The sequence below is a fragment of the Limulus polyphemus genome, unplaced genomic scaffold (genome assembly GCF_000517525.1).
Source record: "Limulus polyphemus unplaced genomic scaffold, Limulus_polyphemus-2.1.2 Scaffold1179, whole genome shotgun sequence".
NCBI classification, from domain to species: Eukaryota; Metazoa; Arthropoda; class Merostomata; order Xiphosura; family Limulidae; genus Limulus; species Limulus polyphemus.
In genome coordinates, this window is record NW_013666789.1 from 81,576 (window position 1) to 108,307 (window position 26,732).

Below are 26,732 nucleotides of genomic sequence, written 5' to 3' on the forward strand. Positions count from 1 at the left end.
ATTTTGTAAATGACGTTGGTATTGTCTGGCCGTCTCCAGCCATTATTAGTCTCAAAGTGGGTTCCTCGTCATCGAAAATAAAAATATTATTGTTTTATAGATAAATACTGATGATGAGAGTTCCCTACGTTAATCATTTTAAGTTAGGTTCATTGATACTAGTATAGTACAAGTATTACGAAATTGAAATCTTACTTGGACATTTTCGTTATTGATTCAAGTATTATATAAAGTGTTTGACTATATCAGATACTCTGTTATGAAACTCTCTGGCAACGACAGTTGAAGTTAAAGGGCTCAAAATGAAGTAAGTCCAACAACTGGAGCAAAGATAAACTGAAGCCAACTGATATTGTAGCGAACTATGGTGAAAAGTAATAACATGATGTATTTTTCTACAATAATGTTAAAGCACTATAGAAAATCAATCGCATGTGTATGTATAAAAAGAACAAAGCAAAGCTAAAATGAATTCGTACGAAAAAACATTATTGGTGTGTTTCTGCTCTGCTCGCGTCAATGATTGTGAGCTCCAGTGACCATCGCGTCAATTATTAAGCTTCTATCACTGGGTATGACTGTGAGCTCCAGTGACCGTCGTGTTAGTTGTTAAGCTCCTTCCATTACGTATGATTGTGAGTTCTAGTGACCATTGTATCAATTGTTAAGCTCCTTTCACCAGGCAGTTACAGTGACCGTCGCTTTAATTGTTAAACTTCGTTCAATGTGGATATGGCTGTGAGTTCTAGTGACCGTCGCACCAGTTGTTAAGCTTCTTTCACTAGGTATAATTGTGTGAATTAAGCACGAGTACATCAATGCTGTTAAAATAGTAATAGTGTGTCCAAAAGTTCATATATGAATAATCTATTTTCATATCCACAAAACCGTTCAAACTTTATACAATAGAATCCCACACGATTATTTACGTATGATTATTCTACTAAGAATGATTTTATCTGATTTTATAAGTGGAATTTTTAAAAGTAGTTAATTGAGGTTAGAATATCTATTTTTAAAACAAAAAAATTCTTCAAACGTAATGGAGATAATTGTATTTATTTGTTACGATAGAAAGGAAGAGATCATAACCTCTAACCTGACACACTTTAAATTGGTGGGATCTGTTTCTATCGAAAGACTATTAACAATGTTTATGACTACTGGAATAAATCTAGAGAGAAATAATTGTGATCATTAGACATAAACAGGTTACACAAAAGGTTGAAATTGACTTGAATACAAAAAAGGTAGAGAAGCTTTTAAATAAGGTAAATAGGACGATCAGGAAGTGCTAGATGATACAAAGAACACTGCAGCTTGTATTTACTCAACTCTATGTGTTTATTTATTCATTCACACGGCTAGATATAAATATTTGCTGAAGCAAAACTCTCGGATGACAGCTCAACTCATGAAACGGTAGGAACCGACCAGAGACAGTCGTGAAACAGATCTTAAGAAGCTCAAGCAATTAGAAGCTCTTCTGAGGTTTAACAAATACGTTACGATGTGGCACTAGCAGACTCCCCTTACAAACTGAGTAAAATCTATCAGTATACCATGATAGAGCTCGGGAATTTGTAGAATAACTGGATGGAAAAAATGCGATATATCTGAAATTTGGCAGATCTCTTCTGTACATAAGAAATGCATTGGCGTTTCGAAAGTTGCTATATTGGAAGTGAGAAACTCTGAAGATACAGCACCAAAAATTAAAATAGGGCAAATTTTAACACCAAAAATGAAAAATTCCGAAATTATAAATCTGGATATGAAAATCTATAAAGTAACACAAGAAATGTATAATTCAGAAGTAAGACCCCCAGAAAGGAAAAGCTCTGGGGTAAGTAAATCTGAAATGAAAAACTCTGAAGTTGTTTGTTTGTAATTAAGCACAAAGCTACACAATGGGCTATTTGTGCTCTGCCCACTACGGGTATCGAAACCCGGTTTCTAGCGTTGTAAGTCTTTAGACATATCGCTGTGCTACTGGGGGCAAACTCGGAAGTAAGAACACAAAAAATCAAAAACTGGAAAGTCAGAACACCGGAAATCAAAAATTCGTAGATGAGAAGACCAGAAATAAAAACCCCTAGTCCAACAATATTTTCTATCAAAATAAAGTGCTTATAAAATTAGACACAATATCACAAAAACGCTTATGGTGATTATTAAACATTGATTTATTGAAGTTGTACTGTTTCAGTATAATTATTACGTTTGAAATATTATATTAGCATAAACCAGCTGTGAAACTCGCAGTATATTCCAAACTGTTTGGATATTGTAACTTTGCCAAGGAAATATTGTCAGTTGTAAATCTCTGTTCGTTTAGGAAATACTGTAATAATTATTTCCATGGTGTACTTACAACTTGGTCGAACAAAATACATACAATTTGTTTATATTTGTGTCAATCAGTAGAACGTTTATTTGTTTTAACAGAATTATCACAATTCAAACAGCTCTTAGCTTTCTTGCGACATTTATCTATAAAAACAGAAGGATAATAAACATTTGAAAAATGTCTCAGTGATATGAATACCCTGATTTCCAGATCCTGAAAGACGTATTGACAAGCTTAGAATTATCACCATAAAGAATTTATGAGTGATTAATTAATTGTTATTACCGTCAAAAAACATTGTCTATCAATTTAGCTGTATTTACTCTAACATAGAATTTATAATATTTTCAATTGAAAATTTATGAAATTTTAAAACATTTACGTGTTCATTTTCTCAAGTTAATATTAGTTTTACTAATACATAACGTCTTGAAAGGGAAACTATTCTTAACGGAAATCTGTTAAGTGGATTGTGAATAATGGATATATAGAGAGACCTTAGAGATTTGTGAAGTACATGGTGAAAGATTAAATACTAGATGGTTGAGGACGTTATATTAAACGATTTTAAATATACGCGAATTAGCAAGTCACATGACAAACACAGTCAGTATAAGTAAAGCTATGGTGGAACAAATGTATCAAAACTACATTTTGACCCTGTTTGGTGTTACGTGCCTAGTGCGATGCCATCGAAAACTGATCGCCTTTTGGAAGGATAAGTAACAGCCTTTTCTGACTCAAAATAATCATATATTCAAATGATAAAGATAGGTTCAGAATTTCCAAGTCAGGGATATCCTTTGTACTTTATGGCATTGCAATACAAAGGAATATGAATCAACTTGGATACCAAGACCATCAAGAAACAGACTTGTAACGAGTCGTGTCACAGCCATGGTAAGCAAAGTGGAGCGTCTTCTAACAGGAGAGAATCCGGAAACATAAAGGTCAATGAAAAAATTTGTCCACATGTTCCAGACAACAGCCCGCAACGCAATCAAAAATTATTTCGTCTGGAAAGGCGACACAAATTACCTCTACACGAGTGGCTTCCACGAGATATCCGTTTAACTGTCGTATACTTCCAAGCAGCTGGAGAATGAAACGGGTATTTATACGAAAACATGTAAGGTCAAGTCTCCGGACGCAGCACCTATAAGCTTATGTGCGATCGCACTGCTAAAACGGGCACTTGGAAAACGTTTATTCATCTACACTATCCAGATTATGGAAAGCAACAATAAAAAGTGATTATACTTTTGATATGAAAGTGGAAAATATTCTGTAAAACCATTGTCAAGAATCAAGGTATTCAGGTAAAGTATATTAGGACGTAGCGACATGAACTATAACACCATGGTGAGGCTCCAAAATCGCTTTAATATATCGTATTCAACCTTTGTATAGCGGTTTTGTTGATTGGGAATTGTTTGTATTCTCTTTTTTTTTGATGTTGTAAAGAAACTTGAATTTGAGGATATTATTAAGTTTTAAGCAATTCTTAAAATAAAACTATAATTTCGATTAATTACTGATATATTTTCAATTTTATATGTTTAAAATACCAAGTTATTAATAATTAGTGTATATAAGTAAATAACGTTTGTTTTAATCAACTATATATATAGTATACTTAGATACTTAATATAGTTAAGAATGCGAAGAACCAGTGCTTTGTACATTTGATCTATTTGTATATTCTTTAGAGTGAATCAGTGTTTATTATGTGTATATCATAAGCTAAATATTTCACGGAAACATAATTATTGATATTTCTATGTCTAGTTTGTTTAGGTAATTTTTAGATCCAGAGTAATGACTGTAAAAAGACCTACAATAGCATAACTAGCTGTTTCTCATACATAGAAACATTTCAAAACACACAACATCGAATGTAAAGAGTTAATAGAGTTATTTACCCACTTTACCGAGACGCTCTACTAAATGTATAGCGCTAGTGTAAAGTTGACATACAACCTGTGTTTAAATATTGCTTAGACATTAATAATCAACTTAAGAAAATTCATGTTTTTCAACAGTGTTTATCTACCTACTTTAATGAGACGTGTAATTGAACGGTTTTAATAATGCTAGCTTTCTATGTTTACAATGTTAACTCTGTTGCTCCTTCATATTAACAGTGTTAACTCTGTTAGCATTAGCTGTGCTGACTCTTGTTTTCTACGTTAACAGAGCTGTTAGCTTTTTATATTAATAGTGTTAACTCTGCTAGCTTTCTGTATTAATAGTGTTAACTCTGCATGCTTTCTGTATTAATTGTGTTACCTTTTTATATCAACAGCGCTAACTGTGTTATCTTTCTATATTAACAGTGCTAACTCTGTTAGCAGTGATAATTTGTGAAATGCGGTAACACAATTGTTCAAATATGGTTTTAAGAACATATTTGCTAGTTTTATACATGAATTTCTTCCCAGTTTAAAATATTTTATGCTCCAAGAACTTATCAATCCAGTTAGCTTTTCCTGTTTGTACATATATTTCCATCAATGACCATAATCATTAATTATATACATGGTAGTAATGTGTACAAGGTCTACCAAATGGGTTTAAAAAGTAATTTTTAAACTTATAGACGTATCTACGTAAATTATATAAAGCTACAAAACAAACCTAGAAGTGACTAGGCAATTCCAAATGCATCTTTATAATTATCTCAAGTTTTCATAGGAATTTAAGACGTGGACAGTTGAATTGAATGTTATTGGCAAATAATTGATTTTAAACTTTATGTTTAATAGAGAACTGAAAAGTAATGAACGTAGACCAGAAAACCTGACTGTTCAGAGTATTAACAGCTTCTAAAACCTGACTGTTCAGAGTATTAACAGCTTCTAAAACCTGACTGCTCAGAGTATCAAGAGCTACTATATTATTTCTAGTAACTTGTTCACTGTAGCATTGTTTGAGTTACTGTGGCCTACTGGTTAGTGTACTAGGACTGTAAATTCGAAGGTTCATGGTTTGCTATTTAGGGCTGTTCATGCATTATAAAACTACGATTATTTGGTTAGTCAAGAGTAGCCCAAGAGTTGCTTTTCACCTTTGCTTTTCCTCTAATATATCAGTTTATAATTAAGGACAGATTTGATAGCGGTAGCTCCTGTGTAGCTTTGCGCTAAATTACAAACTAAGCTTTACAAGAATCTATTTTACATTCGATAATTATTTAAAAAGAATCACTAAAAGGCATCAGAGAAACTACAGAACAAAATATGCGTTATTTTCCCCCATTTCTTTGATTATAAATCATCATGTAATGCTTCATTCATTGCACACCTCTTCCTTCAGCATTGTTTCAACATCACAAATAACGCTTTCCTCAATTCAAATTTATTCCGCTGTCTGTGGTCCCTAGAACTTCGATATGAGCATTTTCAAGGTTTCTGGGACAGCCAATAAAGAGTTCGCAAAATCTGAAATTCTTTATAGGCTTCTTCTATAACCATTAATTAAATGTATTTAATAATATGATCTATATACCATTTTATTAACGAAAAACGACGGCATTCTTAATGATAGACGTCTGATTGTTTTGTTTAAACGAAGAAAGTTAAGGGAAATACCGAATACAAATACAACTGTACTGAAAATTTAGAACTAATTAATCTTTAGTATTTTTTACTGGGTCACATTTCGGTTTTTATTAGCAAGTATTGCAGAAAGCTTTAACTGGAGGACTGTACTATACTCGTTGATTGTTGTTTAGTGCTGATAATAATCTTAATTTCAAAAATATAGTTTTTTGTTTTTTCTTTCGTTAGCAAAATGACATACAGTGTTTAGTGTGCCGGACTGTTTACGTCACATTATCACAAAAAAAAGAAGAAAAAATCATGCTACGCACTTTGGGGCTAAGGTTACGTTAAAATAGTTATGGTCAAATCACACTATTCGGTCTGAAAGAGTAGCCCACGAGTTGGCGATGATGACGTTGCTTAGCTGTTTTCCCTCTAGTCTATCACTTCAAAATTAGAGACGGTTAGCGCAGATAGCCCTCGTGAAACTTTATGTAAGTTTCAGCAAACAAAAAACGTAGATATATTTCCTTCTAATAACTAAAGACTAATGATTTTTCATAGTTATGTTTCCTATTTCCATCCGGGTAAATAATTTTCTATAGGTTATGGATAAATACAAATAACTACTTAACCATTTCTCTTTCTACCAGGTGTAAGTAATCTTCTTCGTATACCGTGGATAAGAAGGAATAACTTTATCTTTCATTTTAAATTGAATAACTTTCTTTCTGTTAGGGGTAAATCATCCATCCTCTTCACACCAGTTGTGGGAAGGAATAATTCTATTTGAATATTTAAATGATCTTTTGTTTTTGTCAAGTATAGTTAATTTTTTCATGCCAAGGACAATAAGAAAAAACTTGATTTTCATAAATATTCATTCCCTCTTTCTGTGAGGGGTAAGTAATATTTTTCATTGATATTAGATCAGGGCAAGCTAAATAGATTTTATTTTCTTACATTTTTTTTTATTTATACAGATTAGAATGAATTGTTTTATCATTTGGGTACCTTCTCAATTAACGGTATTTTCGGCCGTAAATCTAATAATATCTCACGACGTTCGGCCAGCTTAGGAAATTTAGGTTAGTAATAAATCTATATACTAAGCTAAAAACGCAATATAATCTATAAAATAAAACTAATAAAACTAGGTATATCAAATATTCCAAGAAATATTAAAGCTTTATTCACAGATAAAACAAATAATATCTTTAAGAACTTTTTTTTCCGGTTAGAAAAAAAAACTACGTTTTGTTAGGTTTACCTAGTATCGTCAGGTGGATACAATTGAATGATGGAACGAAACTATTGCGTGTTATAGTATCACGAGCGATACCATATTGCTAGGCAACAAAGTAAAAGCAAATCAAACAAAATTGTTACATAGGGGAAATTAGAATAAAGATATCATTTCACACCTGAATATTATTTATTCTGCGTATAATTTTAGCATCCGAAAAACAAAACGGTGTTTATGTTGAGCCACGTGCTCAAACACACGGAAAAGGGCTCTTAAATGTTCTTTTAATCTTGTAGATACTTTTCAACCGGTTTATCTAGTGTAAGTATTACCACAGACTTTACAAGAAATTTGATACAAGGATCCTGAAGCACCCTTACCAACAAATTTATGCGATACAATTTGATTTAGTTTTCTTGCTGGTGTGAAGGAAAATTGCACATCGAAATCCGCATATCTTGTGTTCTAGATCCGTTACGTAGATGACATTTTTGTGGCCTTTAAGGAAAATGATTATCTTCATAGTTTTCTTTCACACTTCAATGTACTGCATCCTAACGTCATGTTTACAGTTGATGAAATATTTGTTTTTTTTTATATGGATTTCATATCACTGTTTTTCGTGAAGACACTTTGTGGAACTTATATTCATTGGATTTCTTTCCATGATTCTATAAAAAAATAGGAATAATCAAGAAACTCTTTTAAACGGCTAAAAATATTTGTTCTTTTCATCAGACTTTTCCAACAGAGATAAATGCTATAAAACCACAACATAAATTTCAAAACAAATATTCTCTAACAGTAATAAATAAAATGTTGTCATCTCTAAAAATGAATCATCACCTGAAGATACAATCAAGATACATATTTTAATTATATATCACCATTTATACCCACACTCTCACACGTTATACAAAAAACATGGTTAGAAACAATTAAAAAGTATAATATGGATTTCGATGTGACATAAGACATTAATTTTAGGCCTAATACATATTTTTGACACTACATTCTTTATTCAGTCCTTAAGTTTTCTCAAGAAGAAGAATCTATAATAGTTTTCCAACCACATGCCATATCCACTGCAGACGACGCGTTTCGCTCAATTCAGAGTTCCTGGAACACATACGCACAAAAAAAAACAACAACAAAAAACACAGCAGTGGTCGAAATAACATAAGCCACAATTATTATGATGTGAATGCCTTTTTTTGTAAAGCTAACGGAGCGTAATCAGTTACAATCTTACCTCGCTAGCTGAGAAAATGCGTTCCTTAACAATGATAATAACACTTAGAAACAGAAGTTACAACAATGGTAAATATGAAAATTAAAATAATTAATAAAAGCTAACGTAACTTTACTACTGACTTAATTTTATACCGTATATGGAACTGTTATAGAGTATAATATAGAGTACTATGAATAAATAATACACTAAAAATGTTCAACAGCACCTTAATATATAAGAGACTAAAGTGTAGGAATGGAAGTTTAAAAAAGGTTTCAAGGGTAATTAGTAGCAAGAATATTGTTGAATTTCCCGCTGAATTAAATCAGTTTTATGTTCAAAATACGATAAGACAGACCTATGGATAAGAAAAGGTGACTAGTTTTTCAATTTGAAATGATCCTCTTACTGTCAGAGGTAAGTCATCTCCTTCCCGCTAAGTATAAGAAAAACGATCTTGATATATCACGGGCGAACATTCCGTTTTTCTTCACGAGCAAGTAATCTTATTTATGCCTTTAATAATACGGATTTGATTCTTCAAATTTAAAAGTCCTCTTTGTGTTAGGTGTACAGAAGCTTTTTCGTGTCATGAATAAGAAAGACTAACCTGATTTTCCTTCGCTATCTAGCCTTTCTTCAGTCTGTAATAGCTAATCATATTCATGCTAGAAAAAAGTATTTGCTTTTCTATTATTAAAAGAGCATAGTGAGTATTTACAGAAACAAAATAAAAACTGGCAGCTCGCACTGGTAAAATAATAATCCAACGTTAAAGTTACATATTCTCTCTAGATCAGTAACAGCATAATGCGCTACTGTTTTCATTCTGTATGTATTTTTTGTGAGCATTACTTAAGCTGTCGTTGAAATATGCTTCGATTTTCTCTTGGTGCATACGAAAATATGGGATTCGCTAGCTGTTAGTTACTCCTGGTCACCGACGGCTAAAGATAGATACCGACCAGCCTCATATGCTAAAAATATACTTTCCAGTTATACATGTAAAAATACTAGTCATTTCTATCGTTCAGTGCCCAAGTTAAGTTGCATTCAGTTATATTCTCTGCACTGCAAGTGAATTTCAAAACAGCGCAGGACGTGTTTGTTTTCCAGTCGTTCTAATATTTTTACTTTACTGACTGAGAACTAAATCTCCTTACTGTGTATATGCTGATTCATTGTCTCTTCCATCTTATAAACTAATAGTTCATGATATTTGATCTTATTGAAGCAGTGATTCTTAAATTATTACGTATTCTCGTTCCTGAATAGAAAAATCTTTGGTCTTTCTTTAAGTTAATATAAGTCTGGTAGGAAAACTTTCACGTTTCAACGGTTATTTCTTAACGTGAATATTTCGTTTTAACTTTTTTCTATCATTCAAATCGTGTAGGACACACTACAAGGAAGATGTTTTCAACCAAAGATGGTCACTAACTGTTTATTCCTTAGCTTACACCAGTTTATTTGACTGAAAAAAGAATAGTTATAAATTAAGTTGATATCATAAACTAATATCAAATCTTAGTAACAAATTATAAAACTCGTGAACGTATAAAACAATTTTTTGAAACATTATCAAACACGATAGACAAAAGCGTTTTGATTCAGCGAAAAATAAAATCTGTTAAGGTAGTTACTTTGGACGAAGGGAGGAGAAAAAGTATTGTGTTTTTCTATTCAACTACCAATACAGTTTGTAAATGAAGATTTCATAAGCTTTTTTTGGTACTTTTATATAAAACCGATTTCCCTACAAGTATAAGATAAGCAAACCCGCAAATAACAGCAAATTTAATCAGGATATAAGGGAGTGTTCTGTAGTTGAAACTAGACTGAGATTCTTTAAGTGTAAAATAATGAGTCTGGAAAAATGTAAATACATGAGCAAAATCTTTATTATTACAGATAAAGAGAAAGCACAGACGGAATGACAGTTGTTTCTACTAAGTTATGTTTATCTCCACAGCTTTCTTTATTTCTTTAAATGAGTTTTTGCTCGACGATCTACCGTTAAAGAAAGAGCGCCTAGATTTGGAAAATAAACTCACTTTCTTTCTCCAGTGACAACGTCACCTTGTGACATTTGTTCTCTCACAGCACATGTTGGCTGTTATATTTAATCAGTATCAACCCTACAAGGATATTAAAGTGCTAATCCTTTCAATTTCGATGCTGAAAAGATTCTGTATATTATTGCAACATCCTATTGGGCAGAGTAGACATTATCTAATATAGAGAATAAAGAAAGGAAGCAACTAGAACAAGACAATTTCAACGAATTTCTAGATCATGTGTTGCCGCCTCTACAGCATATAAACTAAACAATCGAATTAAAAAAATATAAATATCTAAAGTAGGTTTGTTTGTTTTGAATTTCGCGCAAAGCTACACGAGGGCTATCTGCGCTAGCCGTCCCTAATTTAGCAGTGTAAGACTAGAGGGAAGGCAGTTATTCATCACCACTCACCGCCAACTGTTGGGCTACTCTTTTACCAAGGAATAGTGGGATTGAGCGTCACATTATAACGCCCCCACGGCTGAAAGGGCGAGCATGTTTGGTGTGACGGGGATTTGAACCCGCGAACCTCAGATTGCGAGTCGAGCTTCCTAACCACCTTGCCATGATCTAAAGAAGGTAGGAAACATACGATATATCTGCATATTGCACTTGCAGCTATGTGCAGAACAAATCCTCTAGATGCATAAAAAGTTTATTCTTGAAAGTATGAATGCTTTTAAATAACTGATCATGATTAGAGCAAATATTTGCATTTCAAGTACTTGGTATGTGACTTATCATACTGGAAGTGTTTTCAGTATTAGACAATGTGTGTTTTGTTATTCGTGGAAGATACACCTAACAGTTGATAACACATACTTCATAACACTAGTGTGGATATGTAAATCCAGAAATAACAAATTAACGTTTACCTTTCGATACGATGTCTTTGAATATAAACAAATATCTAATTTTAATACATGTTTAGAAAATTTATCTCAATTGAACAGGGAATTAATTTAATTAATTCACTTTTGAATTTAACAGCATTTTCTCCACAGTGTGGTGAAAAAATAGCAATAAATGTGTTGAACTCGTTACTTTGTAGAAGTTCAGAGATAGTTGTTTTTCTGCTACTTGTTTATCATTGACAGTTACTTTGAAGAATTTCAAATTACGCATCACCTGCTATGCGATTACAATTTAACGCAGTGGAAACTGTATTTCTTAAAAGAAACACGCCAGATCTGAAAGATCACTGAATGGTTTCAGCTTTTGAAAATGACTGTAATCTGATATTAGAATTCAGAGTATATTGAAGAAAAGCCATATTTCAAACTTATATCAAAACAAACACAAAATGTGTGTTTTATTCTTAAAATAATGCGCCACCCAGAACATTTATCTGACAAAACAACAATAATTTCCGTCTTAAAACTAAGTTAGTTTAAAGGGTAAATGAGCATTTCATTAAATCACAATTATTATTATTACTGTATATTTATATTTATATAATTATATTCTATCAACAAAAATGGTTCTGTAGTCATGATTCTGATTTTAGAAATATTATTACTAAGTTAGTTTCAAGTATTTAAAGGATAAATGAGCCTTTCGTTAAATTGCGATCATTATTATTTGAAGTTGAATGCATTTACGTTTCGCATTAAAAATAACAAAAAAATTCAAAGTTCTTTAAACTATATTTAGTGGTGATAATAAAGGAAACATACCTCTTAAGGAAAACTGACAGAAATGTCTTTAGTATCTTGAGGAATGACATTCAGCTAAAAGGCCACGTGACCATCAGCTAATGATCGTGTTGAGTATGACGATCCGTCTTCAAATAACTTAACCACAATAATTTTGAAAACAGTAAATCTTATCCGACATCTCTGTATGTATTATTACACAGTCTATGCTCTATTCTTGCATATCATATATCGAATAATCTTGATGTTTGAAAAATAAAATTTATATTCTATTAACAAAAAATGGTGCGGTGGCCACGATTCTGATTTTAGAAATACTAATGCTTAATGAGTCACGTTACGAGTCACATAGCTATGAAATGAATACATTGTTTATAACCCTTGTTCTTTTCTGTTTCAGGTATTAGGTGTAGAGGAATAAAAACGAAAGTCAAAGTCGCTCACTAAGAGTAACTTCTGTGAACTAATAAAACCCAGTACTTTCCACGATCTTTAGAAACTAGCATCTCTGTTTGTTAGTTTAGGGCAACGATAGCTTATTCGAAGAAAGGATGACCTATTTAGTTATCATTTTTACTAACGCTCGTTATCTCCTATCCTGGTTAGTATAATTTCACCAATCCCAATAAATGTCATCATATTATACGTTCATGGTGTTGTGCGTCCCAGTAGCACAGCGGTATGTCTGCGGACTTACACCGCTAGAATCCGAGCACAGATAGCCCATTGTGTAGCTTTGTGTTCACTTACAAACAAATAATAAACAATCATAGTGTTGTACGAAAAGAAAGCCTACTTGTAAATGTTTTTTTAAGACCTCATAAAATATTTTAAACAGCTTTTGAGACTTCAATTGATCGAATTATCGATTATGTTTTGATCCAAAACAACTCTGTGATAACAATGGATATTTTCCCTAAAAGTGAGCCTGTAAGAGATTGCTAGTTAAATCACATAGTGCAGTGTAGTTTTTGGCGTCAGTATAAAGAGTCTATCAGAGTATATCAGAGCTTTTAGATGTTTACAGAAATACAGGAAAATTTTAAAATTATAGTTTCACTATTTTTGTTCAGATCTCGCAACGTTAGAATTCGGGATTCAATTCCCGCAGCAGATACGGCGTAGGTGGCCCATTTTGCAAATTTATTCTCAAATAAACAAACAAAAATGTCAAAAACCAGTTCTAGTTACAATGAATATTGTGATAAACTACTACATAGACATCAAAAGCTAAATGTATGTGGAAAGGATTTGAAAATGAATCAATCTGAGAAGTGCCAACGTAAAACAATGGAATATGAGCGTGTATGCTGGAAAGTGTTTACAAATAGGCTGGTATTTTGGGCCTATTTTGATGCAGTGAGGACCAAGTCTTGATAGAAGTTAGAAAAAACAAACAAACAGAAAACAAAGTAAATCTGAAATTAATCAGTGTAATGACCAACTTAGATGACCTTATATTGTTTTACTTTAATTTCCTCATATTATCTTTTCGACTCTTTATATCTAACAATCAAATTCACATGGAATCCTTATTTATTTATAATATTTTGGACTAAAAACAAGAAATTCAACTAAGGGAAATCGTAAACCTATCGAAGTTTATGGGTGTTGGAAACCAAACGGGTACGACCCCGCTTGGAGATAGGAGATAAGGTTAGAAAGATATACTCCTGTTATGAATAAGTGTGGTAAGTTAGACGGTGCTTCATATGATATTTGGTTGGATACGTCATAAAACTACAGAAAAATATCGGTTTTCATTGACGCAAATCTTAATTTTACATCAAAATAATACATTCACAGAATGTGTGCGTAGATAATCATTAAATAAATATTTTGTCCGAGTAAGTTAGAGCCAAGCCGTTGCACGAAACCTAGAAAAAGAAGATAATTTCCGACAGGCGAACTATATGAAATATATATATATACTTATATACTTAGTATAAACCCGCTTTCATTCTGTAAGTTAGAGCCAAGCCGTTGCCCGAAACCTAGAAAAAGAAGATAATTTCCGACAGGCGAACTATAAGAAATATATACTTAGTATAAACCCGCTTTCATTCTGTAAGTTAGAGCCAAGCCGTTGCACGAAACCTAGAAAAAGAAGATAATTTCCGACAGGCGAACTATATGTTTGTTTTTGTTTGTTTGTTTGTTTTTAATTAAGCACAAAGCTACACAAGGGCCATCTGTGCTCTGCCCACCACGGGTATCGAAACCCGGTTTCTAGCGTTGTAAGTCCACAGACATACCGCTGTGCCACTGGGGGGGCGAACTATATGAAATATATATATATACTTAGTATAAACCCGCTTTCATTCTGGGGCAATGAATGTCGTTTTTGGACTAGTTATTTACTCTCTTTATTTTTAAGTAACCTTGCTGTGTAATAGAGGAACTTTCAATACCATGGTAACAATATAATAAAAAATTAAGAACTAAATAAATGTTTCCAGTAAAATACAAAAATCCACTAGCGCTAGATATCAATAAAAGATATTCCATTAAAGTTCTAAAAATAGTGAGTTTCAGTTTTTATGTTTTCATTCGTTTTGTAATGATTTATTTATTGTTGCCATGACGTTCAAATCTACCCCATTTTACATTGTACATGGTCAACTTTACACCAGTACAGATCGATTGTTAATGTTTCGAAAGTATTTTTTCACGATTCTTGGTAAGATGTTAAACTTGAAGTGTATATCAATACTTCCATTATAGCTGTCTGGTAAGAGGAGAAAATCCATCTTATAGCTCTCTATAAGCTAACTTACGATATCTAATATGAGAAGTTTATATTTTAAGAAATGATCTACAGAAGGGCTACTTGCACTAGATGTCCCTAATTTTGAACTGATAGACTTTAGGAAAGGTGGCTAATCAACAGCACCCATCGTTAACTTTGGGCTACTCTCATTAAAAAGTAGAATTTGACCGTCACTTTTATAACACACCTATGCCTCCAAAGTACGGAGCGTGATTTTGAAGCAACAGGACGCTAACCATGAATCCTCGGATTTACAGTTCGAACACACTAACCACTCAGCCACGCCCTACCCCGTTCCTTGTGGCTTCTATATATGCAACTCTTGTGTGTTCGCATAGTTTTTCCATGATGTTCACATGACGGTGTGATACTGGACATAGTAATTTATTTTACAAATAAATTTGTCAAACGATGAAAGATTCCTTACATTTTCTGTGGGAACATTTTCGAGATACAATATACATAAGTCCGTTAAAAACTCAATCATTGACAAAAAATAAAAACAACAACAATTTCTTTGTTTCTGTTTTAGTTTTAAAAAATATGAAGCCGGATAAGGTTGCTAATATTTATAATAAGTTGATCTGAGGTTTTTCTCTGATTACCTGATTTATTAATTTTGTTCTGATATTTTGACTGCGGTGTATATAAGCTTTTATTGAATATGTTAAAAAAACATTTATTTAATATAACTCACGTTATTAAAAAGGAACTGAAAAAACAAACACATAAAAAATTCAAATTACCTCTGCGAACTGCTCAAAAGTAGTGTTGTGGTTTAGGTAAAGTATAGAAGTTGTAATGTAAATACATATTGGTCATTATTTCGTTATTAAGCTGATTGAATGTCATTGTCTAATATGATATTTGATTTACCTAAAATGCAATAAAACAATCTTGCTGAAAATCATTATGAAGATTTCGAAAATTTTATTATTATAACATATCCAAATCATAGTGGACATTGTTACTGATCTTTCTTATATGTAGCGTAAATAAATCAGCTGAGACATACATGACTGGAAACGTTATGCTTATAACACGGCGGTTTGAAGTCGGTATAACCGATGTGGACAATATTTTTCAATGATTCTTGCAACCGATATCTAGAAGTTTGGCTCCTAGAGCTTAGAGAGGCAGACAGAGGCAAAGTGTAGAATTTTAAAGAAGTCAATAAGCGTCATATGTTTAACCTCCGTAACGCCGCCTTGGCGTGGCCGAGTGGTTAGCTTGCTCAGACCATGAATCCGAGGATTCTTTCTAGTTTGCGCTTCATTGATGCAAAAAGCGCGATTGGACTTTGACAGCCAAATCCAACCTATTCGATCAGATAAAAGGTGCGGTCGGTGCTGTTGGCTAGCTGTCTTTCGTCTAGTCTATAAGGTAAAAAATAAAAATGTCTATGCGCAGATAACCCTTGTGTCGCTCTGAGTGAAAATTTTGAAACAAATAAACTCAGTAAAGCAATATATATGTAGGGGTCACTTTAATCCAGTTTGAATATACAATTTAACCTCCGAATAAATATGAAATAGTGTGAAACACACATACAATAAGTTTAATTATTGATTCGACAAAATATTATTTGGTAAAGTAAGAGTCCTAATAGAAGTAAGTGAACTGCAGTTCAAAACACAGTACTTGGAAATAAAACCACAAACAACTCACCTTTCGCAAGGACGGGAACACATGACTGAATTACAACGGTAAATTAATAAAACAACGTGACATTAAACTAAACGTCAAGCGTTAGTTATGAATCACTCATGGTAAGTTATTACTGTTTGGTCAATTACGATCGTGTGTATAACCTAGGTATGTATGTGATGTTGTACACAATTGTTCTAGTTTCCATATCGCACTATTTCATCTTCAGAGTTTAACTAATGCATCCAGTAAAGAGCCTTTCATTTTTTGCTCTTTCTCCTCCATAACTATTTATCTTTCAATCTACAGGGCGTCTAGCTTATTACGTTAACAAATTTTAGTTAACGTAATGCCAGGACTTTCTGTATTTGAATGAAGTTTCGCCACGCTGTTGGGTTCCTTGTAAAGTTAGATTAGTTCTAGTAATAAAATATTTGCGTAGGCAAGGAAACAACAAAATGCAAAATAGAATATAAATTAATGGTGAAAACTCGATAAATTAAAATAATTTTATTGATAAAACACCAAAACAACATTTCAGGCAGCTGCTCTTCGTCAGGATTTCAGTGAGAATGAAACTGTTAATAGCAGATTATTAATCATAAATTATACGATATGCAATATATCATATAAACGAGCATTCTAAATAAGCCAGAATCTAATAGTTTGGTCTACAGCTATTTTCAGTATCATACCATGAATTTTTATAATCCGAGGGCGTTCGAAAGATGGATCTTTCTTCTTCAGGAGCAAACAGTTTGCTTGTGAAGAAGAAAGGTTCACCTTTCGAAAAGGCTCGGGTTATAGGATGTTGTATTTTTGCATTAAACTGATTTCTTGAACCAACTCAACGTGTTTTCCTAACATCATGAAGTTACCATGAATTTACTTATTTACATACGTACTATAACAGAGTTGGTTAACATTGTAAGATTTTGATTATTAATTAATTCCTAACTATTAATTCTTTTTTAAGTAGCTAAATCGATTTTTGATTATTAATCATTTGATGGAGGAAGAGGAACAAAAGTAATGAACGAAAATTAACGAATATGGAAGATTAAAAAAAATCATTATTTCAACGATGAATGGAGCGTCAAAAACGATCAAATCACATAATCAAGTGAAATATTTAAGAGCTGAACGACTGTTTCTTTGTTTTAGAAGTTTTACCTGCGCATATCCGTCCCTAACTTTGAACTGATAGACTAGAGGGAAGGCTGCTAGTCAACAGCATCCACCGCTAACTCTTGATCGAATAGTGGGATTTGACATTCACTCTTTTAGCGGATTCACATTGCGGGCACTCTAATGACTATGACGCGCCCGGTTCAGGGCTGATTGAATCCCATATCTTGTCAAAGTATTTAATTGTGTTTTTCATGCCAAAAACAGAAACTAAACGGCTAATGTCGTAAGACTCTGACTGTTTGTTTAGAAAACAGTTGTAAGACTTTATTTTTGGAACTGCTGAGTTATATTTTTTTATTTTGTTAGTGTATAATTAGAAATGTGTTTTTGTTCTGTATTTGTTTTCCATCGAATAAAATTTCTCAAATAGTGTTATTAAAACTGAGTAGCTAAAGCACGGTATTTACTTTCAATTTCCCAGTAGTAGTGTGTGAATCTTTTGAAGTGGTTGAGACTCAACTCTTCTGTTATAGGCGGATTGGGCGTGGCCTTGTTCTTAGCATGTTAGGCTGATAATAAAGTGTTCGAGGTTTGAGACTTGATTTCGCTGAACACATTCCGCTCTTCCACCTATCAACGCGTTATAAAAGTGACTATCATTGCCATTATTTGATTGAAAAAGCTGAACAAAGCGCTTGTTCGGGTTATTTTCTTATGTTAGTTTTTCAATATTATTGGCGACTATACAGGGATTTTAGACCAATTATTTCCCACTTTGTCACAGGAGAATATAATTGGTAGCTAATTAAAGTTAAAATGATAGACTATATCAAGAAGAAAAGCTTTATTTGAATTTTTTTAGGATGTGTGCATTTTACTTTTTAGGAATAATATCCCTATCCACATCATTGACAACGAAAGTTACGAGAAAGATGCGGTGTTTTACTTGGAGCTTGGGGATCCAAAACTCGAAGAAGGTAAAATTTGTATCATGCATACAGAACGAAATAAGAAACCAGATGGCAGTTGTGGTAACTATAATAATTGTAATTTCTATTTGATGAGAAATAAGTAAGTAACCGAGTTATATGTATTTGTTTTAAAATAGTTTAATATTAAAATTAAAATACATTTTAAGTTATTTATCTCATTGAATTTTTAATTTGCACTCATAAGAAAGTTCTTAAGAGAATCGTTCAAGAATCTTTTTACGAACACGTTACTAGAAGTCAAATCAGACTAAGCATATAAACTGCGCTTAGCCCAGAACTAGAACATTAAGTACATTATCTCAGATACAAATGTTCAGTTTAATTTTTCTCATTAAAGGCTGCAGTACAAATGCGCCTTTTTAAAAACAAATTTTCATGGATTGGTTTACAGTTAATATAGAAAATCATGTTGAACAAAAATACTAGGCCTATCAGGATAAATTGGATAACAGAACGTAGATCTCGTTCATGATTCTGACGTTTTATAAGAATAACGTTATAAATTATCGGCCAGTTTGTAAACATTCCACAAAGGGAATGCTGGAACCCAAGATTTTAGCCCGATTTCGATAAAGCAATGAAATTGTCTCTTCCAAAGATGCACATGATATGGCCATTTTATTACTAGTAAGTGAATACTATACGGAGCATAAATCAATAATTACTGATAGATCTTGAAAAACAATATCGTATAATTTGTCTCGTCTAAAGTACGCATGTACAAAGTTGTTCCATAAGAATGGCCAACTTCACGTGAGTTCCGCATAACGTGACTTATTGTCATAAAATACCAATAGTCTGACTGCTCTTCTCCTAAAAGTTCCCAATATATCGTCAGTTTTGAAGATAAAAACAATAACAATGTACAAGAGACAGGTTTTAAATGTATTAACTTGTCTTGTCCAACAGTGTTCCTTTAAAAGCGCTAGAGGTGTAAAATACATCCACGGTGTTTTGGTTAAAATAATGACAATTTTTACGCTAATTCTACACTCTGTTCCTATTCCTGTACATGTATTTCCCATTATGAAGGTTATGATTATTAAAGAAAGTGCAGTCAATATGCAATCTTTCGATATTATTACTGTATGTATCGTTGGCATATTTTAGATACCTGTTAGCAGTCATTCGTTAGAAGTTCGGTAGTATAGTCATTGAGAAACAAAACGTGTGACTGAAACGTTTTAACGTATAAAAGGGAAAAATCGCCTGAAAGTTAAATAATAAAAGTAAAAGCTTGGAAAGGAAGAATTACTGAAGGTTAAGTAACACAGTACAAGATTAGAAACGAAGAATCCACCTGAGGGTTAAGTAACAAAGAACAATATTTCTAAGGAAGGATCATCTGATGATTAAGTAACAAGGTAAGATTAGAAAGGAATAATCTCCTGAAGGTTAAGTAACAAAGTACTAGATTAGAAAGGAATAATTACTTGATGATCAAGTAACAAAGTACTAGATTAGAAAGAAATAATCTCCTGAAGGTTAAGTAACAGAGTACTAGATTAGAAAGGAATAATCACCTGATGATAAAGCAACAAAGTACTAGATTAGAAAGGAATAATCAACTGATGATAAAGCAACAAAGTACTAGATTAGAAAGGAATAATTACTGAAAGGTTAAGTAACAGAGTACTAGATTAGAAAAGAATAATCTCCTGAAGGTTAAGTAACAAAGTACTAGATTAGAAAGGAATAATCACCTGATGATAAAGCAACAAAGTACTAGATTAGAAAGGAATAATTACTGAAAGGTTAAGTAACAGAGTACTAGATTAGAAAAAAATAATAATTTAATGGTTTATCAACAAAGTAGAGGGTTAGAAAGGAACAATCACCTGAAGGTTACATAACAATATACAAGATTTCTAAGAAGCAAGCTAAATTCAATCTCTTGATCAGCTAAGATTTTCGAAAAACAAATAATGTTTGATTTTTCCTCCTCAAATATAATTCTTACTCAGACCTGAATTTTCTTTACAATACTTTTGCATTACCCGTATTGATAGGCGGATAGTGCTATATTTTATATTGTGATTTTTACCAAACGATATACTCCTCGAATACAGTTTCTAAAATACCTACACAGTAAGATTTGCCTTTTACACACTTGGCCTACCCCCTTTCATTATTTTTCTTTTAAAGATTAAAATGCAATTATGTAAGTAATTTAAAATAAACATACAAAACTTTTTTCAAGACTAGCGTTTACTACATCTGATTTTCAGGGAGATTGTGACTTACTTTGTAATTTTATTTGACATGTATTTTTCAAGTATCAGGAATCATTATCCCATACCTTAATTTGTTTACTTCCAGAAATGCTGCTTTAGTGGACTTTGTATAAACAAATATAATATTCTGTTTGTTAATTATCCTAATTTTGTGTATCATATGATCATAGTAAAGAACGTTTTTAGTCCAAAGGCACTACTCACTGAAACGTAACTCAAACTGCTGCATAGTTGGGAAACTTATTGGTCCTAATTTTGTGTATCATATGATCATAGTAAAGAACGTTTTCAGTCCAAAGGTACTACTCACTGAAACGTAACTCAAACTGCTGCATAGTTGGGAAACTTATTGGTCCTAATTTTGTGTATCATATGATCATAGTAAAGAACGTTTTCAGTCCAAAGGTACTACTCACTGAAACGTAACTCAAACTGCTGCATAGTTGGGAAACTTATTGGTAATGAGTGTTGTTGGTTCTATAGGATCTTTAAGTTAATAGAGTTAGAGATGTGAAAATTGAGTGTGGGTTTATATGGGTACATTTATTTCATTTTAAAGCATAATATACAGAACACTAAAATTCAAATATAGCTTCAATTTAATATTTGTTTTATCTATGTTCCAAGGAATAGGTTTTTGCTGTCTAATTACAGCTCCCAGTTATGATCTACTTTAATAAAATTAAAGGTTATAATTTGTCAAATAAAAAATGTCGTGATTTGTATCCATTAATTTAGCGAGTGAGAATTTAGAGTTTTTGTTTTTTGTCAGATCACATAATAATTCCTATATTCATAGTTAACACTATATACAAATACATAATGTTTATGGGTAATGTAATACATTTTGCGGTTGTTATCTCGTTGATACATCTAAGATAGCTTTACACAGCATTTTCCACAGTATATATATATATACGTACGTTCTTGAATACAATTTTGTTGTCAATATGTCGAAGAAGGGTATTGCATCTAATTGTATGTGTTAGAATGATCATACAAGTACAATATGTCGAAGAAAGGTATTGCATCTAATTGTATGTGTTAGAATGATCATACAAGTACAATATGTCGAAGAAAGGTATTGCATCTAATTGTATGTGTTAGAATGATTATACAAGTACAATATGTCGAAGAAAGGTATTGCATCTAATTGTATGTGTTAAAATGATCATACAAGTACAATATGTCGAAGAAAAGTATTGCATCTAATTGTATGTGTTAGAATGATTATACAAGTACATTTTTTCTGGACATATAAAAACATTTTCATTCAGTATTGATATATAAAATAAGGTATGTAGTGTGACTTTTTCAAGAAAAGCGTAATGATCTTTATGTAATTCATCTCCATTCATACGATATTTAGCTTACTGGAAGAAATCATTTGTTATCTTCTGAACTGTAGTAATGAAACCTAAACGAGCAATATCATTCTCCATGTCTCAGAGACTTACTGTCCGCGCGAGAAGTTTGTTCATTTATGCTAACTAACGACAGAAGTTCTATACAATATTATATTGCTCTAAAAGTTGAGTGCCTGAGGCAGTGGAACGACGATTACTAAATCGTCTGCTTATTTAGAAGTTTTATACAAAAACAATCCTAATTCTCTGGCGCTTAGAAAGCAAAGTACTCTACAAGTGATATTGATATTGAATGTGATATTTTAACATAGAAATTATAATTTTAACTGTTTGCTTTATCAAATGAATCACTTATGTTGTTAGTTTCTTTGAATGTGGCTTATAGTAGAAACGTGAGATCCATTACTAAAAATCAATTGCGCCTTTCTAAAAAAAAATCATGATTGTTAAACATCTTGTTTACTAGAATCTTAATATAATGATATGAGCAAAATGGAGATCAAAGATTATTTTTCTAAGCGCAAACTAATTAAACAATCTTCACAGATCTTCTTAAAGAAGAAACGGGCCAGAACGTCAGTGATAATTCCCAAAATACAGAGCTGACAACAGCAGAGAAGATTGCTCTGCTGGGAAAACCACGTATAGGCGAGCAGTACAGATGCACGATCAGAATTAAGGAAAGCAAAGAATTCAAAGTAAGAAACATATTATTATTTAAAAAATACACCATATCTTCTGGGTTCAGCAATTAATTTTTTCTTTGTATTAAATATGCTGTTCCGTATTTTATGATTTGATGAATTTAGGGTTTGTAACCTAATGGGTGGAAAGTTTTGTATTGAGTAGAATGAAAGCCTGTGGTATCGATCAGCTATAATGCCGTACCTCAGTAAGTGGACCATCGGGATCGTATGGTCAGTGATAAAACAAGGAAGAGCAAAATAAAGTAAAAAAGTACGTATAAAACTCGAAATGAAAGGTAAATACTACATGTTCAGTTGGGTTGGAACTTCATTTTAGTGGTTTCAAACATATTTTTTAAAGGAATGTTTAGAAATAAATTTTTGTAGTTAATAATTTAAGAAAAACACATCATTCCGTGCTAATCATAATACAAACTTATTAAGCTTGGGAACGTGCGAGAAACTTCATTTTATTTCAGAAATATGCATCAATAACTGTTTACCATTTTTTTCTCAGAGCATATACTTTCAAGTTATATATTAGAAGTTTTTCTTATCATTTATTTAAACATGTAACGTGTTACGTCTCACGATGCAACACACACTTTACACTGCTTGATTTCTTTGGTTAGTAGGTTGCTAGACTGCCACCTGTAGTTCACGTTTGATTACCATGTTCTGCAAACATCATTCTTTACTTAGAATTTACTTACTGAAACAAATAATCCCATTATCATGCTGTACAAAGTTGATATTATAAGTATTCTAAAATAATTACGAGAGGTAACATTTCAGTTGCTATGGTGCAAAAACGTTGAGTACGGAATACATATTAAGACATTCATTCCTCCAAATATTCTATTTACCAAGATGGACGAAGGAGAGTATTGACAGCATCCAGATTTATTGTATAGGTCACCAAACCCGTTCTTACTCTGAAGGAACAGGTGAATGCAAATACATTCATAATTAATTCACGAGAAGATACTTTATTAGGCTTATGTTGACTGTAACAAAAATTAATAAAAACTTTGAAGGTCATAAACAAGTCACGTGTTTCTTGGAATACACTAAATCAACAGTGTGATACTAATTGTAAATACATATTAATGCTGGAATGATACTGTTTTCTTCGGTTGTTTTTTTTGGGGGGGGGTTAAAACTTCTAGAAACATAACACATGTTTTTATTGTATATTATAATAATAATTGTTCCTGTTATTGCCAAGACTGGGACGAAATTTGCTCATATTTCTCTCAATTGTACATGTGTCATAGTTACATAAGGATAAAAACACAACTCATGTTATTATTGAACATTCTAATAATTGTTCGTGTTTCCACCAGGACTTTGATGCAGTTTGCTCCCAATCTTTTTTATTTTGCTCACTTTGTGATGATATAAACTGAAAGTTTAAACATTTGAATATTATATTATTATATTGAATAACAAATCCTATACCATTATAAGCTGATCTTTGAGCCAAACTGGCTCTCATCAGCCCAATTAGGTCGATTTAAAAAATATTATCTAATGCTTTATATATTTCTAGTTTGGGCTAATGGGGGTTTGATAAAGCTAAAACTTCGATATCAATTGATCGTATTTCGGAGTTTGATACTCAGTATGAGAAATAGCCTTAAACACTCTTTCAGCATTAAAAAAGATCTGCTCTTCAATATTATCTATATCAAAAATTACATATAATACTGAAGATTAATGGATAGGATGAAGTTTGTTCTTATAAGAGTACTTAAGACTTTTATTTTCGACATTTTCAAAGAATCTGACGTAAAAACCGTTTAGTTTTTTATTTCTTAACTCCGACAAGCCTGATAAAAAGTGGTGATGTATTGTTTTGTTTTAATTATTAGAACACGGTCGATAAACTTTTCCAAAAAGCCAATGTTTCTTTAGCCCTTGGGACTTCTTCTTGGAAAGAACAGTTTATTGAAGCAGTCACCGTTAGTGCAGGTAAGGAAGTCTCTTTTTTAATATCTGCACATGGGGACAATAAGAAGAAAAAAAATATTATGTGTCCCGTTGCTGCAGAAATACGTTCTCTGTATGGGTGTTGTTCAAATTCTGCTATTCATTTCAACGGGAGTAGCCCGAGAGTTGGCGATGTGTGCTGTTGACTAGCTGCCTTCCCTATAAGTTATCAGTTGAAAATTAAGAATGGTTATGCACAGATAGCACTTGTGTAGCTTTGCTTGAAAATTTGAAACATACATTTTAGAAAACGAAAAAGGAAATACTGCTGTATTATATTTCTTCATGATTAATTATACGATTTAAATATAACAATTCGACTAGCATAATGACTATGTCTTCTCCTGATGATGCAATATAGAAACACAACTAAATGCTTATACAAAATTCGTGAAGTAGTAACCATGTCTTTTAAATGCAAACAAGTATATTTTACACTGTCAGAAAAACGACATTGAAAAATTGAGAGTTGTACAAAGATATCAATTTCTGTTTTCGTTGCACATTTTTTTTCACGTGTGATTTGACAACTGAGCTAACAACTGAACTTCATTCCTTTTTTATCTGTGGTTGAAAACTTTTTCTTCGCATTTTTTCCCTCTCTTACTTGGTAGTCATGTATCTGATTTATTTGGCATCTGTAACTCTTGCATACTAGTGGCATAGTGGTATGTTTGCGAGCTTACAACGCTAGAAACCGAGTTTCGATACTCGTGGTGGGCAGAGCACAGATAGCCCATTGTGTAGCTTTGTGCTTAACTTCAAACAAACTAGAACTATTTTTAATGTACTTTTGTAATTTTATTTCTTTTCACTTTTTCTTCTATTCATTTTTCGATGTTTAGTTTTCCATTTCAGTTTTGTTATCTTGCCAGTAATAAATTGTTGGCTCTTTCTTACTGTATATATATATTTGAACATGTGTAAAATAACAGCTTTTAAAATTACTTTATTATCGACAATTCATCAGTTCCTTTTCAATTATTTGCATAATTACTATAAATCTTATTTCAGTTTGTGATACTGGTTATATTTCGGTATTCGTAGCACGATGGCGGAGAAAAATAAAATAGGGGTAAAACATTTCTCGTTATTTATTACACTTGACTTGTCTTTAGAGAAAAAAAAATTGAAACATCTTAGCCTGTGTTCAGCTGAAGTGATCAATATAGTAGGTTGTTCTTGCTCCTAGAACCACTAGTATCTCTGGTTAATAAGCTCCTTCTAATAGTAATAACTGATATAAGCCTTTCTTACACTGATAGATTAACCATAGACCACTCATCCACGAAATGAAAACTCATATAATCAGTGTAGTTCGCTTGTCTGACGAATAAAATTGATCGATGTTCCTTAAACGGCTAATTTATTCATGGCAACTACTCTGTCTAACAACAAGAACCAAACGAAACTTTACTATATTAAACAGTCGTTAAAAGCGCTTTGGTTAATAAATTTAGAACGAATCGTTATCATTAAATTTCCTTCTAAAAAGCTCTTTCTGGTACTTTCTAGGTTCTAGAATGGATATTAAGCTGTTATTGATGCTTGAAATTGTACAATTGGTTTAGTTGGTAAACATTTTAGATCTTATCAATAGGTAACGTGATCATGCCTTAGAAACGAACGAAACTAACTCTCGTCCTTTTCTGCGCTGACAGACAAATGTTCTTGATCATGCCTTAGAAACGAACGAAACTACTCTCGTCCTTTTCTGCGCTGACAGACAAATGTCCTTGATCATGCCTTAGAAACGAACGAAACTACTCTCGTCCTTTTCTGCGCTGACAGACAAATGTTCTTGATCATGCCTTAGAAACGAAC

At 32.3% G+C, this 26,732-nt stretch overlaps 1 protein-coding gene across 3 annotated transcripts in view; it reads left to right on the forward strand.

The window, feature by feature from the left end:
- LOC106462484 (sodium/calcium exchanger 3-like) overlaps positions 1-26,732 on the forward strand; it is a 109,721-nt gene that overhangs the window by 73,808 nt on the left and 9,181 nt on the right. For 2 of the 3 annotated variants that reach the window (XM_022389761.1, XM_022389762.1), the window contains exons 3-5: positions 18,523-18,668; positions 22,777-22,928; positions 24,791-24,890. In XM_022389761.1, coding sequence (XP_022245469.1) covers positions 18,523-18,668; positions 22,777-22,928; positions 24,791-24,890 — 398 coding nt within the window. The remainder of the gene's footprint in view (positions 1-18,522; positions 18,669-22,776; positions 22,929-24,790; positions 24,891-26,732) is intronic. The other variant, XM_013922410.2, reaches the window with a different exon arrangement.